Source organism: Anomalospiza imberbis, chromosome 20 (genome assembly GCF_031753505.1).
Source record: "Anomalospiza imberbis isolate Cuckoo-Finch-1a 21T00152 chromosome 20, ASM3175350v1, whole genome shotgun sequence".
NCBI lineage: Eukaryota > Metazoa > Chordata > Aves > Passeriformes > Viduidae > Anomalospiza > Anomalospiza imberbis.
In genome coordinates this window covers 411,107-426,294 of record NC_089700.1, presented here as the reverse complement: position 1 = coordinate 426,294, position 15,188 = coordinate 411,107, and the positions used below count along the sequence as shown (strand labels likewise).

General features: G+C 47.8%; 1 protein-coding gene across 1 annotated transcript in view; it reads left to right on the top strand.

Moving 5' to 3' along the window:
• The window catches only part of TSPOAP1 (TSPO associated protein 1), a 68,303-nt gene that overhangs the window by 32,176 nt on the left and 20,939 nt on the right, over positions 1 to 15,188 (top strand). The window contains exons 12-20 of the mRNA XM_068210082.1: positions 2,106 to 2,289; positions 2,598 to 2,818; positions 4,967 to 5,076; positions 6,899 to 7,008; positions 8,417 to 9,232; positions 9,735 to 9,886; positions 11,330 to 11,896; positions 14,017 to 14,316; positions 14,590 to 14,769. Of these exons, the coding sequence (XP_068066183.1) occupies positions 2,106 to 2,289; positions 2,598 to 2,818; positions 4,967 to 5,076; positions 6,899 to 7,008; positions 8,417 to 9,232; positions 9,735 to 9,886; positions 11,330 to 11,896; positions 14,017 to 14,316; positions 14,590 to 14,769 (2,640 nt within the window). The remainder of the gene's footprint in view (positions 1 to 2,105; positions 2,290 to 2,597; positions 2,819 to 4,966; positions 5,077 to 6,898; positions 7,009 to 8,416; positions 9,233 to 9,734; positions 9,887 to 11,329; positions 11,897 to 14,016; positions 14,317 to 14,589; positions 14,770 to 15,188) is intronic.

The window sequence follows — 15,188 nt, the reverse complement described above, 5'->3', positions numbered from 1 at the left end:
TAAACTGACCTCACCAAGCTCTGCTCCTGCTCTTGCAGCCTCTTCTGGAAGTCCAGTCCCTGTTGTGGGAGACTCCTCTTTCTCCCCATTTTGGGTTGGCACAGACACAGAAGTCTTCTCTGTGTCTGGAGCTTGATTCCTGCTGGTTCCCTGAACTTCCTGGCCATGTCCTTGGGCCTCATCTTCCTTATCCTCCTGCCTCCTAGCACTGCCCTGGAAACCTGCTGCTTCCCAGCTGTCTGCAGTCCCCTGCAAAGTAGCTGCTAGAAGTACACCTTGGGTATGATGTGGCAGTAGTACTTAAGGCTTGTTTGTATGTTGTGTGGAATAACAGATTGAAAAGACACCTGACTAATTAGGTATCTTAGAATTAAACTGTGAATTATCTGGGTTATTGGCTTGGTTGCCAGTGTAAATGGATTTAAATTGTGGTTTATGAATTTACAGGACAGGGTACTATTATGATGCTATTAAACACAATATCCAGATACATCTGCTGGCTCATGTCTCCAGAGAAGACAGGAAATCCTCTTCTGGTCCTGCAGTCATTCTGTACCTGTCTGTTGTTGTAGGCTCTGTCCCAAGGTGGGATCAGGGATGGATGTTGGACTTGAGGAAGCCCTCCTTTGATCCAGTGCAACTGTTCTTACTGTTGAGGGTTTCTTTTCTCTGTTGAGATGTAATGTTGTAGGGGAGAAGTCTTTATGTGAAAAATCCAAACCGTAAGTAAATTCAAACACTCATATTGGCAGAGGAATCGTGTGCACCATGACTTCGTAAACAAGGAGTTGACTCTGAGCAAATGGATAACACAGACACTTCTGGAAGTTGGTCCTGGCATCTGAATTCAGTTCAGAGATAGTTCTTGCCAAACTTGAGAGACTTCATCCAGCATTTCTTAGAGCATGAGAGCACCTTTGGACTTGTGGAGGGAACAAGTAATAAACTGAAACACCTAAAACAGATATGTCACAGTCAAATAAAAATACACAACCCTCCTAAATCCTTAGGGAGTGGCTACAAACGTTCTGTATTACTCTGAGACCAGAGAGAGAGCTTTTACCAGGTCAGAAATGTTATTTTTAGAGCTGCTTATACTCTCAGGCTTTCTGTCTCACATAATGTTTGAAGGCATCATTTATTTTTTGAGTTGGAAGAAGAAAAAACAACTTCAAATATGAAGAAAAAACTTCAAATACATTTGGTAGAATGGACGATTTTGAAGAGTGCCGTGCAGTCATCTGTTTTGGTGCATCTTACCTACAAGAAACAGTGAGAGGAGGGAAAGGAGCAGTTGCGATCACCTGGGAATTGATCTGCCTACAACCTGGGGGAATTTGGGGATGTGTAAAGACAGCCAGGAATCATCAATGTTTTGTAAGGGGAAGTTCTAGAGATAGTAAAAAGAGAATATGGGAAAATACAAATGGTTCTCTAGCAAGAGCGTGTCCTTCCCTCTCTATAGTGTTTCTCAAGGCTCCTTGGCACCTCATCTTGCTGAGACGTAGCTTTCCTGTCGCCAGCATGCATTTGCCTGGAGTAAATCATCCCCGTAGGACCAGGGAGAAAAGTGTGTGGGCCTCCCATGTCAAGGGAGAGTTCTGCAACATGGGCCCATGTGCTCTCTGCCCTTCCTGGTGCCAAGAGGGACAGTTGGCAGTCCTGCCTGGAATGCTGGGGAGGTCAGATTAAGGTTTTGGGAGCTTGCTGGGGCCTCTAGAGTGATGGACAACATTGGGAGAGCAATTCCTTTTGGAGACATTTGATTTTAATGCTCCAAAAACCATGCAAAGCCTTTTGAATCTTTTAAAGGCTTATTTATCTCTGACCTATCTCAGAGAGGATATTGAAGTTCAAAGCCAGAATTTTTGGGATAAGTCCTAATGGAGTTTGTAGTCAGCTTCCTCAGAGATGATGAGCCTCAGTTTTTCTAAGATAAGTAGAGGTGTGAGGCTGCCAGTTTCCAATGACTGGTCCTAGGCAGGGCATTTAAAAGCATCCTTTAGCTCCTTGGCGTCTGTGAAAAGATGCAGCAAAGGCAAATCCTGTTTTGAACCTCAGTGTTTTGTCAGGGGTTTGTTCCTAACCTTGTTCTGTCCTGGCAGGCCCGGGTGAAGGATCTGGAAGACCAGTGTCGCAGTCAAACAGAGCAATTCAGCCTCCTGTCACAGGAACTCCAACAATTCCGGCTTCAAACAGGAAAAATTGACCTTCTCACCTCCACTCTGGTGACTTCGGAGCTGCCCCTTGCTCTGTGCAGCTCCGCCCCGCAGCCCCGCTGGGAGAAGGGTAATTGCTGGATGTGCCTCAGAGGGCTTTGACAAATGGGTTGATATTTATGTAAATGAAAAAGGCTAAAGGAGTAAATGCAAATGTTTAGTGTAATTTTGGCATCTCTGTCCCTCTTGTAAATAATTTTGGTTAATTTTGTAAAGAGAAGTCGGCATTTCTGTGGCCAGGGAGAGCTCAGGTGTCCAGTCTGCTGAATGAGGCAGGTTTGTAGAGACTTGGGCTGCTCCCTGGGATGCTTGTTGCTGATCCTGTATCCTGCCTTCCTGCCTGTGGCTGTAACTAACGGACAGCTGATTTTATTGCAGAGTCAGCTGTTCCTGGGTTACTCCCCCATCAGAACACAAAGAAGGTTCACAATGAAGGGAGTGACGAGCTGGAGCTGTCGCAGCAGGGGCTGGACACCACCGTGGGCTCCCCAGCTGCTCCCACCTGTGCTCAGAAACAATCCAAGAAAGGGGAATCTCAGTCCAGCTCTTCAAAATCTGAATCCATGCAGAACAGCCCAAAATCCTGCCCAACTCCAGAGGTCAGTATGGGAGTCCCCTCTGCTGCTTGTGCTTTCCAGACAAAAGGGAATAAATGAATTGCTGAGAGCACTAGTAAAGTTGCATTCATTCCCTTCTGGCTGCCTGAAGAAAATGGAATAAACAAGAGAAAAACCATAGGAAAATACTGAAATTACTTTGAATGCCATGTCTGTAATGCTCATTTTTTGCTGTGTTCCATGAAGGAAACAACTGGGTAGACAGTGCCTGGGAGCTTGGGGGAATGGGATGGGATGTGTGAGACAGCTCTTGCTAAGCTTCCTTGTGGCATCTCAGCTGCCACTAAGACACATAAAGGCTACAAACTGGAATTTTTAGCATGGGGAGAAACTGTGTCCAGACTATTTTTTGCCTTGAGCTGTGAGTGAGGAACTCAAACTTCTTGTGTGGTGTTTTTAGTTACTAAGATATTACTTTGTGAAAAAAGCCATGAGAAGATGCCAATTTTTGTTAAGAGGGATGGAGCTAACAGGCTTTGCATGTTTTTGTCACCAAGACCTCCTCGATGCTTGTTGCTTCTTCTCCCCAGGAGCCCTTTTGTGGTGGTGTGGGATTCACCTGAGCAGGGGTTGATGCTCTGTCCTATGCATCACTTGAGGGGACAGTTTAGGGCAGAGCAGTGCTGTGAGCAGGGCCAGGTGTGGTGGCCTGAGGGGCACCTTTTGCTCTTTTGGGGTTTTCTGAGCACTAAAGCCACTGAAGTGCTGAGGTGCCCAGGTCAGGACAGCCACAACGAAGGGCTGCTCCGGTGCCAGGCAGAGCCTCCCACTGTGTAAGAGCTTAGGGAAGTGCCATGTTCAGAGACAAAGTGAAGGTCACACCTGGGGAAGAACAGGTATGGAACTGTTAGCAATTCTATAGCAGGAAAAATGCCTACTTTTTAGTTCAAGAAAAAGCTTGGAAGGCATGCTGCCTCCCTGGAGAGATAGATGCCTGCAGAGATCAGTGTGGGACCACTGGAAAAGAGCCAGTGCCTGGAGTGTTTGGCTTCCACAGCACATAACTGTGGGAACATTCCAGGCTAAGCCCCTTTGTTTGGGTGTTTCAGATTTTTGTTCTCCAAGGACATGGGGTAGGATTGCATTACAAGGAGTACAGTACCTTGAAAAGATGCTCTGAACTCTTCCCAAGATTGGCTCTTCATGTATTAAAAAAAATATTTTGTGTTCTGGTGCCTGCAATGGGTCTTCATCAAAAATACATTTGCCTTGAGGTCTGTTTTAAAAAGGCAGCTTGAATTGGTTCATTGGCACAAGTTCAGGCAAGCCCCAGGGAGTGCATTGCCTCAAGAAGAAGAGTTGCATTACACAACCCATTGCCACTGGATGTAAAATCCCAACATTTCATCGGGATCAAAACAGCTGAGGGAAATTTCTCAAAGGTGCTTTGCCAGTAGGCACCATACACCCTGAAGGTGCAGCCTTCAGCTTATGAAGTGCAGAAGGAGCTGCTGGCTAGAAAGGGAGAGGTTGTAACAGGAATGGGGGCTTCCTGCCCTGACTTTCATTCAGCATGTGCTGTTAGCAGGGCCAGCTAAAACCAAAATTTCAAATCAAAGCTCTGTCTAAAGTACATAGACATCCTACAGAAAATTTACAGGTGTTGGAGAGGACAGAAGCAGTTAAGGACCCAAATTCCAACAGAGCTCCTTTGTTCAGGTTGACATTTGTGTTGCATACAGGCACAGCTACCATTTAGAGGTAGCAAGAAATCAACATACTGAGTTATGGATGTGTGGGGTGGAAGAGGTTTCCAGAGCCTCTAGTCAAATCTCCTGCTCCAGTGAGACTGTCACTAGCTCTAGATCAGTGTGGCCATGGCTTTGCTGAGCTCAGGTTACAGGTTCTTCAAGAATGGAGATCCTCCCAGCTCTGGGAACTGTTCCCAAGGCTGTATCACCCACTTGAGCAAGGAGTTTTTGCTGATGTCTGACTGGAAGCCCTGATGCTCCAACTTGGGGCTGTTGCCTGTTTTTACTACTTCCTCACCTAAAAAGTCATTCTTAGAGATGGTCCTCAAGGAGGACCAGGAGCCAGACTGACACCAGCCACGAGTTTAGAGGATGTGTTCACTATGTACAAACACACTGAGTATTCCTTTACTTGGATCCTTATCTTTAACATTTTTAGGTGGACACTGCAAGTGAAATGGAAGAACTGGATGTTGACAGCATCTCCCTCATGCCAGAGCCAGGCAGCCAAGGCCCTGCAAAGCTCCAGGTGTTCTTAGCTCGATACAGGTACTGAGTGCTCATTGCTTGTGCTCTGTGAAGTTACACATTATCCACTGTTCCCTACTTCACAATCTTCTCTAGGATTCCCCACTGTTAGGAGTGGATAATAACAGGAGTAGACCTTTTATCTTATTTCTCGATTTTCACACTGGGAAAGCTGGGAGTGTCTAGCCTGAAGAAGAGAAGGCTCTGGGGAGACCTTCGAGCTCTTTCCAATGCCTAGAGGGGCTCCAGGGGAGCTGGAGCGGGACTGGGGACGAATACCTGGAGTGACAGGACGAGGGAATGGCTTCCCACTGCCAGAGGGCAGGGATGGATGGGATGCTGGGACGGAATTGTTCCCTGTGAGGGTCATGAGGTCCTGGCACAGGGTGCCCAGAGCAGCTGTGGCTGCCCCTGGATGCCTGGCAGTGCCCAGGGCCAGGCTGGACGGGGTTTGGAGCAACCTGGGATGGTGGATGGTGTCCCTGCCCATGGAAGGGGGGTGAAATGGGGTGAGCTTTAGGGTGCCTTCCAACTCAAGCCATTCCATGATTGAATGATTTGAGACCTGTTACTTCCTGCACAATCCAGGCTTAGCTCAACGAAAGCACAATAAGCTCAGTAGCTGTTCAGTGAACAGCACTGTGTGAAACTTTAAATATTGGTCTCTGTTGAAAATTAGTTCAACCTGACATATTCATTGAATTGTCTGCTTTTTTCAGAACAGTGCAAGAAGTTTTCTCCAAGAATTCGTATTCCAACAATTAAGAACATTTCAGCTTAGAATTCCTGAAATTTTTGGCCAAAATATTTCTGGCTGTAATTTTTAAGGGACAAAAAAAAAAAAAAAACCAAAAAACCAAAAGCACAGAATAAACCCACATGTTTTTGATAACTATTGCAATTCACTGAGCCATCATAGTCAAGCCCAAGTTGCTACAGTTCAGTGTATTACCTATCCTTCAGCTTTTCCATTGGGAATTGTGAGGAAGAGAACTGGGATGATTCTGTGCTTGTGAGGAGCACATCAGGTGTGGTCTGTGTCTTCATGTCAGTCTTGGGCCCATAAGGTCTCACATCACAGAGAGGTAAACATTGCTTTGGCATGATGAAATCCCTTTTAAGGGGTAAACAGCAGGAATTGGTAGTAGGTGTTTGTAAAGAAAAAGGTTTTTTATGAGGCCTTTTCCTGTGAAATGAGACCCTCTGATTAGTTTGAGTATCCCTAGGTAGGCAGGTTAGAACTGCCTGGAGTCCAAGCCATATAACCAATGTATTGCTAATTTTCTTGCTGGTGAAGTTTTTGGAGTGCTGTTTAAATGTGGGGTTAGAGCAGGAGGAGACCCCACAACCTCTCTGTGCAGCCTCTACCAGTGTTTGTTCAACCTCAAAGAAGTTTTTCCTCAGGTTCTGGTGGAATTTCATGTTTGTTTGTGCCCACTGCCCCTTGTCCTGTTGCTGGGCACCAGTGGAAAGCATCTGGCCCCCTCCTCTTGACACCCACCCTAAATATACCTGTGGATTGATAAAATCCCCTTTCTGTTGACTTTTGTCCAGGCTGAATAGGCCCAGCTCCCTCAGCCTGTTCTCAGAGAGATGCTCTAGTCCCTTCAGCATCCTTATATCCCTGTTCCTTTGGATGTCACAAGGCATCTGCTCCTCAGAAATTATTTGTTATTAAATATTTTTAAGTGTAAACTACAGTCTTGACAGTTGTCTGTGGAATTTGCTGCTTGCCGAAGTGGATGCATTCCCAGTGAATTGAAAGCTTATCAGCATCACTGGTGTAATGTGTTGCTGGGAAGGTTCCTATGCAAATTAAGTCTTCCAATTATAAATATTTCAGCTACAATCCTTTTGATGGACCTAATGAAAATCCAGAGGCAGAGCTTCCACTGACTGCTGGAGAATATATTTACATCTATGGAGACATGGATGAAGATGGCTTCTTTGAAGGTGTGTTTTAGTAAAATGAAATGTGACTGAACTGCTGTGGAGAGTTGATTTCTCTCCAGAAAATGAGTGAGAAATGTAGCGAATCTTGAAACCTCAAGGTAAAGGGTTTCTGCCCAAAGTTAGTTTGTTAGAAGGATGAGCAGATCCTGTTGGAAACGGCTTTATTTATGGTATGAATAAATGAAGTCTAAACTATGAAATCCTTGTCTAGTGATTTCAGTGGAAATTTTGCCACTACTTTCACCAAGCTCTAGGTATCATCCCCAATGGTTTCAACTCCCATATGGTTCCTCCCTCACCATGGAGAGGAACATGTTCAGCCCCTTCTGCAGATGGGCTATTTCCCTCTTTCCAGTGCCTGTAGTGAGCCAGGAACTGCAGCAGGTGATGGGCTCCATTACCTCATGCTCTTTTGGCAAAGAGGGGATACAATAATCAACCCAGACCACAGCTGTGACCCTTGCTGGTGTCACACAGTGTTGCTGTTTTGGTCCCTTTGCAAACATGATCCTGGTTGACTTAAAGGTGGATGGAATCAAAACCAAGATTTATGGGCTGTAAATTTGTGCTGAGGTTTTTTTGTGGAGCCACTTGCTTAAGGGATGATGGTTCCTGATTTCCCGAGTTGCTTTGCAAGAGCTGAGACAAATGCATGTGTGTTGCACTGCTTGCTCTGTGACTGATCTGCCTCATTTTTCTTTCTTTCTATTCCCAAGCTTATCATTTATTTGTTTGTTTATTGTTTAAAAAGGTTATTCTTTACTAACCTTTTCTGCTTTCCCTGCTTTCAGTTGATTTGCTGTAGGTAGAGTTTGGAAGGGAGAAGGCAGTGTAGTCCCTGTGTGCTGTTCATCTGCAGTTTGATGGGTCTGCACAGACCAAGTGCTGTGTATCTGTTGTCCCCAGAAGTCTTTTGGGACACCTTTAGTACAGGAATTAACTTAAGAAAGAAGGGAGCTAAAAGGAAGGCCAGAACTAAATACAGAGCTGGAAAGATGGATTTTCTTGAGGAAGTACTGCAAACCCCAAATCTGTATGGCTGGGAGAAGGCATAAAATCATGCAGCTGCCTAGTTTGGAAAGGCTAAAAATGTTAGTGAAAGAGCTGTGATGAGGAAGAATGGGATAATGAAGAAGGAGAAAGCCTTTAGCTAATTACACAACTTTTTACTTAGTTGGCTCTGAAATATGTGAAGTGGTGAGTTTCCTCACTGTGTCCTTTGGGACCTAACAAGGGAAGCCCTAGGAAATCGGGAAACATTGCCAGGAATAACCTGCCTGAGATATTTTCCACTCCTGACTGCATAGCAGTTGTACTCTGGCATAGATGTTGTCCCATAGTCCTGACAGCTGAGGTGGAAGGCTCAATGGCAGGAGCAGTGGTAACAGGTGTCCTGTTTTTCATTTAGGGGAACTGATGGACGGCCGGCGAGGGCTGGTCCCCTCCAATTTTGTTGAGCGAGTTTCAGATGATGACCTCATGATGTTTCTGCCTCCGGAGCTGAATGATCTCACCCATAGCTCGTACCAGGAGAAAAGTTTGGTCAGTGCAAGTACCAGCAGTGGAGATAAGAGTGAGTTTTCCATTGAAGAGAGTAGCATCAGTCCGTTGGCCAGCAGAGCAGAAGGAGACCAGGAGGAGCCCGTTAGTCACACAGCAGTGCCTTACCCAAGAAAACTGACTCTTATCAAGCAGCTTGCCAGAAGCATAGTTGTAGGCTGGGAACCACCTCTTTTGCCAGCTGGCTGCCCAGACATACAAAGCTACAACATCTATGTGGATGAAGAGCTACGTCAGAACGTGAAGAGTGGCCTTCAGACCAAAGCAGTGATAGAAAAGCTGGATTTACACAGCAGGGCTTACCGCGTGTCCGTGCAGACGGTGACGGAGCGCGGCAGCTCTGATAAACTGCGCTGCACTTTCTTTGTGGGGCAGGATTTTGGCATGGCACCAACGATGCTGAAAGTCAGAAGCGTCACGGCCACATCAGCAGAGATCACGTGGCTTCCCTGCAGCAGCAACTACAGCCATGGGGTGTATCTCAATGGGCAGGAGTGTGATGTGACCAAGCCGGGCGTGTACTGGTACACCTTCCGCAACCTGCAGCCCAGCACCCAGTATGTGGCCAAGCTGGAGGCCCGGCCCATGAAAACTCCTTGGGAAGAGGTGCCCAAGGGGCAGGAACAGGACTCAGCCATGATACACTTCACTACCCCTCTAGCAGGTACTGCAGGCCTCTGCACATGGAGAGGCTGTGCTTAGCTGGCCATTTGCTGGGAAGCCATAGGGCAAAGGGAAGCAAGGTTGATTAGGTCCCCAGAGCCTGAGGTGCTGCACTGTTTTGTCTTAATGTTTTTCTTACTTTATTTTAAAATTTGATTAGCCCTTTTGCTTTCATTTGCTCTGGGCAGACATCCTCTGTGCTGGTTGGAGCAGCTGGTTGGGTAGGGAAGAGATGGTTTACCGTGACTTTGCTCCAAGGGTTGCTGCATCTTGGCCTCAGCTACTTTTGCAAAGTTCTGTTTTCTGTGCATTAAAGCTTTTACAGAACAAGAGCACCTTATTTTCTCTGGTTCTGTCTGACATTTCCCAGTTCTGGCCTGGCTGTTGTAGTTCAGTTCTGCAGGGGCAAGTCTGGTCAGGAGTTTGCTCTTTGGTTCTAACCAGGGTTGAGCTTTATGGTGTAGCCAGATAAGCAAGAGGAAATTGTGTTTCATCTCTCACAGGCACACCTGATGCTCCTTTGGATGTCCAGGTAGAAGCTGGTCCCTCTCCAGGTATCCTGGTTATCAGCTGGTTACCTGTCACCATTGATGCTGAAGGATCTTCCAACGGGGTGCGGGTCACTGGATATGCTGTGTACGCGGATGGACAGAAGGTACTGGCTGTGCAGGGGGCTGGGGCTGCTGCAGGGGGAGCATGAAGTATCAGACCTTAAGACATGGAAAGCTAGATCCAGGAAGGTGTCCTGAGGAGGCAGTGACAGTCCTTTGCCTGGAAAGGAGTGACATCAGAGAAGGGACATTGCTTGGGCTGTATGATGCACACTACAAAAGACATCTGTCTAGATTTTGGAGGTGCTCCTGGAGCAGGACCTTCCAGCAGCCTCCAAACAGCCTCCTCTGCTCAGCCCAGGCACTGGCCTGCTCCTTTGGCAAACAGTTAGTCCCCAGGGTGTGTCAGAGCACAAGGACAAGTACACAGCCACAACCTGGGGCTTTCTCTCGAATGTGAGGAGTGTGGTGTAGTGATCCAGCATAAAGTTGGCATCCCCACAGTGTGGGCAGAATGGTGGGGGGGAATCTGCCCCTCTGCCAAGCTTAGGTGAGAACCCACCTGCAGAGCTGCCTCCAGCTCTGGAGCCCCAATGTCAGAGAGCTGTGGAGCTGCTGGAGTGAGTCCAGAGGAGGCTGTGGAGATGCTTCAAGGGCTGGAGCCCCTCTGCTCTGAAGCCAGGCTGAGAGAGCTGAGGATGTTCACCTGGAGAAGAGAAGGCTCCAGGGGGACCTCAAAGCCTTCCAGGGCCTAAAGGGGCTGCTGGAGAGGGACTGGGGACAAGGGATGGAAGGACAGGACACAGGGACTGGCTTCCCACTGCCAGAGGGCAGGGTTAGGTGAAGGAATTGTTTGTTCCCTGTGAGGGTAATGAGACCCAGGCACATATTGTCCAGAGAAGCTTTGACTGCCTGAGCCCTGGCAGTGTCCAAGGCCAGGTTGGACGGGGCTTGGAGCAACCTGGAGTGCTCCAGGTGGAAGGTGTCCCTCCCCATGGCGGGGTCTGGAATGAAATGGTTTTTAAGATCCCTTCCAACTCAAACCATTCTGTGGTTTTAACATACAAACACCGCAGGGTTCAGTACTGTTATTGATACAGAACATCCAAGGACGTTCTGTATTGAAAATGTCCTGCGGTCTAGTGCACACATGATGTTGTTTGAGGAGCACAGTGCAAAACAGAATGGTGTGTTGGATAATTGCTCTTTTGTTGTGGAAATACTTTTTCCTTTTCACAGGTAAAAAAAAGAAAGTCTGGGAAGTTAGTTGAAAGAACGGCCTAAAAAAGGGAAAAGCTCTTTAAGGCTTAGGAAAGAAGGAGGGTTGAAATCTGGAGTAGGAGTGAATATATTCATATTTTGCAGACTGTTCAGTTTCTCAAATTTCTCTTTAACGTTCATTCTTCCCAGATAGTGTGCAGAAGGGTGGAAGCAGCTGAGAGCACAGCTGCTCTCCAGAACTTTGGGTTCTATCTGAACTTTGGGTTGGGAATTGAAGGGCTGAGCTGTGCACAATAAATAATTTCTTCCTGTTCTTCTGCTTACAGGTGATAGAAGTTACTTCTCCAACAGCTGGGAGTGTCCTGGTGGACTTGTCCCAGCTGCAGATGTTCCAGGTGTGCCGTGAGGTTTCTGTGAGGACAATGTCTCAGTACGGGGAGTCCGTGGATTCAGTTCCAGCCCAGATTTCCTCGGTCCTGCTGCAATCCTCTCACTGCCCTTCCCCTGTGTGCACCACTGTCCCCTCCAGACTGCCCCGGGGGGGCCCCAGGGCCTCACTGCCTACCCACAGCCCACAGCACACGCTCCTGCTCCAACAGAAAATTCCTGCAAAGAGCTCAAATGCCAAATTGACTGATCCCTCCTCCAGCCCTGTGGGCTCAGCACGGCCTCTGACAGAAAAAGCTTCTTCCCCACCACACCTCCCCTCCCCTAGTGCTTCCTTGGTGCAGGCTGCAGGCACTTCCCCACAGGGATCGGACACTGAAGGAGACAAGAAATGCCTGAGTGTGCCTCCCCAGCAGGCTGGCACAGTGCTCCCAGGGCAGGGCATGGAGCCTGGGCCTTCCCAGAAACAGGGAATGCAACAGCCGGGTGAAGGGACAGAGGTGCAGGTAAGTGCTTACATCTCCTGCCCAGAGCCAGGTGTACAGGGAAGGCCAATGGGTCCTTTTTGGGGAGTGGAACAAGATGCCATTGAGCACTTTTCTGTGACACAGTGTTGCCACTGGGCCATCATCCAGCGGTGGCAAACTGTCAGGGAGCTTTGGCTACTGTTGTGTACCTGGAAGATGCAGCTCACCTCTTGATTCTTTTTGCTAGCAGATGAGGAACAGAGTGAGGAAAGGAAGAATTTGCAGAGTTAAAAGGATGTTCCATGTTAGTCTGGCATTCTGGCATTGCTGTGCTCTCTGACTTGAAGGGACCTCCTTCAGTCTGGTGGGTTTGTATAAGACAGTGGTAGAGCACCTTAGTGAATGGCAGAGCAAGGCAGCTGTGGCTGCAGAACTGGCAAACTGTTCTGACACTGGCTACTTAAGAGTTCCCAGGGTGAGTGAAATTCCCAGTGGTATTCCCAGTAGGGTGCATGAGTGCTTTCAGAGTTCTTTTAGGACAGTGGTGAGGATGTCTGAGAGCCATATAATGATGGTGAATGATTGTTCTGTGATGACGATGGGGAAGTGAGCCCTCCTTTGTGGGATGTATTACATCAGGGAAAAGGATCTATTTCCCATTCTGACTTTTGACATCAGAACTCATAGGAGTGCTTCAAACTGTTAAATTCAGCACAGCTTTATTAATCATGGAAGTGTGACCTTGTGAATGGTCAGAGTTAGGCTGAAACTTCTGAAAATTGCTGAAGCAGCAGCAGCATGGTGGGCCCAAGCCCAAAGGGGCCAGTTCAATACCCAGAAGAACTGAGATGCTGAGTCCAGTGATCAGTGCCTGGTCATTTGCAATTCACAGTACTTTGGTTCAACTGCTGGATTCATTTACCCACATTTCACAGAATCGTGGAATGGTTGGTGTTTGAAGGCACATTAAAGATCGTGTGGTGCATGACAGGGACACCTTCCTCTAGGCCAGGCTGCTCCAAGCCTCATGCAACCTGGGCTTGAACACTTCCAGGGATGAGGAGTGTCATGGTGGATTTGTCCCAGCTTCATATGTTTGTGGTGTACCAGGAGGTTTCTGTGAGAGTGATGTCTCAACTGGTGGATTCCGTTCCAGACCAGATTTCGTTGTTGTTCTGTGAGCCTTTTACTGCACTTCACCTGTTTCCAGCATTGTTGCCTCCAGACATTTAGGTGTCTGGTGATGGCTGCGCTGGTGGTGGTTGCTTTGCCTCCTGTATAGAGAGGAGTGAAACGAGTGCTCCCAGGATGCAAATCATCCTTCCCACTTGAGATGTGTCTCTTCACTTAGCTGTCAGCAAAGGGAATCAGGGCAGGAAATCTGAGCTGTGAGATTAGACACAAGATCAGGACCTGCCTGGCTTTTGTCCAGGGGACTCTGAGAAGCTTGACACTGCAATGTCTCAGTGTCCCTGGAGTCTGATCCTTCATTGTTTTCCTTCAGTGCCTGATACATAAGGACAAGGTTTTGCTCCACTGCAAAATGCAGGGAGGCTCCCTTGGTTAGAGTAAGATAAAAAGGTGGTTGATGAAGGCCCACCTGCCTTACCCATCTTGTTTCTGGAGCTCCATTCCTCCATCTCCCAGAGGTTTTCTTGGACTGGTTGGAATACAGATGAAGATTTTCTTTAATTCTCACTAGGTGATCTAATCAGGAGCTTGTTGCACTCTGTGTTTATTATTCTCCATTCATTCTCCTTTTCTTGTCACCCCAGGAAATCCTGGAGTAGTGTCCTTATCTCCAGCTCTGCGCAACGTGCCAGGTGATATCTAGGCCATTCCTCTGGCAGACGAGAGTGGGAAATGACCTTGTTGTATAGCTTGGGCTCTTCTTGCAGCCCTGAAACTTGTTACTGTCCATACTCGTGTGGGCCTTTGCTGAGCTGCAGCACTGGGGGCACCGTGTGTCTCCTGGGACCTGAGGACAGGGAGGGGTTAGTTCCAGGGCTGGCCAACATTCCCAGCTGCAGGTTGCCTGCCAAAACACTCATATGCCTACAGCAAAGAGGGTCAAAGAGTTTGGGGTGATAAGATTCCATTTTGGTGCATACGTAGTCTGAGACACCTTCCCTTGATTTCACTGTTGGTTTGTTTCCCAGATGGAGCAACCAAGAACCAAAGCACTGGAGCTGGGCAGCCCAATGGACAACGGGGTGAAGGTCCAAACTGAAACCTGCCATATATGCTCTGTGGAGGAGGCACCCAAAGGTCCCAGTGCTGACATGGAGAGAGAGGCAGAGAAGCACCTGAGCCCAGAGCCTCTGTCCTCCCCCAGCCAGGCTGGGGGGATGCAGGACACCTTCCAAGATGGAAACACTAGCAGGAGCAGCTGCCAGGACTTCCTGAGGTTGTCTGCTGGCAAGGAGGTGATGAAAGAAATGTCCAGAGTGAAAAGAGAGGTTTGTTTAACCTTGACTGAATGAGTGTGCCCTTGGAGGGTTGTGAACTGTACTTGACCTCCTGAGTTTTCCAGCCTTATACAGTGCTGTTCTGCAGGCTGTGAAGTGAGGCTGATGTGTGTGTCCGTAGGTGCCAGTCACTCCCTTGGGTGCTGCCCACTTCCTTTCCTACCACACCTGAGCTGTGTGTGTGCTCAGAGAAAGGAAAAATGCTCCTTTGTTGCTGAAATAGAGTCTGGGAGAACTGAGAAAATGTGTTTTGCTTTTCAACAGCAAGAAGAAAAACTATCGGAAATGGGCCGCCGACAGTCGACCCTTTTTACTGAGCACAACCGGAGTTCTGACCTTTCAGATATTTTGGAAGAGGAGGAAGAAGATGAGCTGTCTTCAGAAGTTCTGGAAGAGAAGAAATGGGACCAGAGAGAGCCATGTTCCCAGGAGAATGGGGAAAAGGTAACTTGTTCTGAGTGCTGCTTGTGGGGAGCACCAGTGCAGCCATCCCATGCCATCAACTCACAGGAGGAGGGGCTGGGCTGAGCCTTTCCCGAGGTCCTGCTGCTCTGCTTTTACTCCCAGTGTTGGCTACCAAGGTAGTAAAACCACAAGTTCTTTGGGAGAGGGGGAAGGGTGTGTGTTTGTAATAAATGGAGCCAGGGTTTAATTAGCTGGAAAAACACACAGTGTGATGTGATGTTTAAAATCAATGGTGGGGTGACTGAGTTCTTAACACAGACAGTAAACAGGGAACAGTCAACACTGTCAGGCACAGGGTGCAATTGTTGGGGTGTCCTATGCAGGGCCAGGAGTTGGCCTCAATCCTTGTAGTTCCCTTCTAGCTCAGAATACTCCCTGATTCTGTGATTATTTGGCTT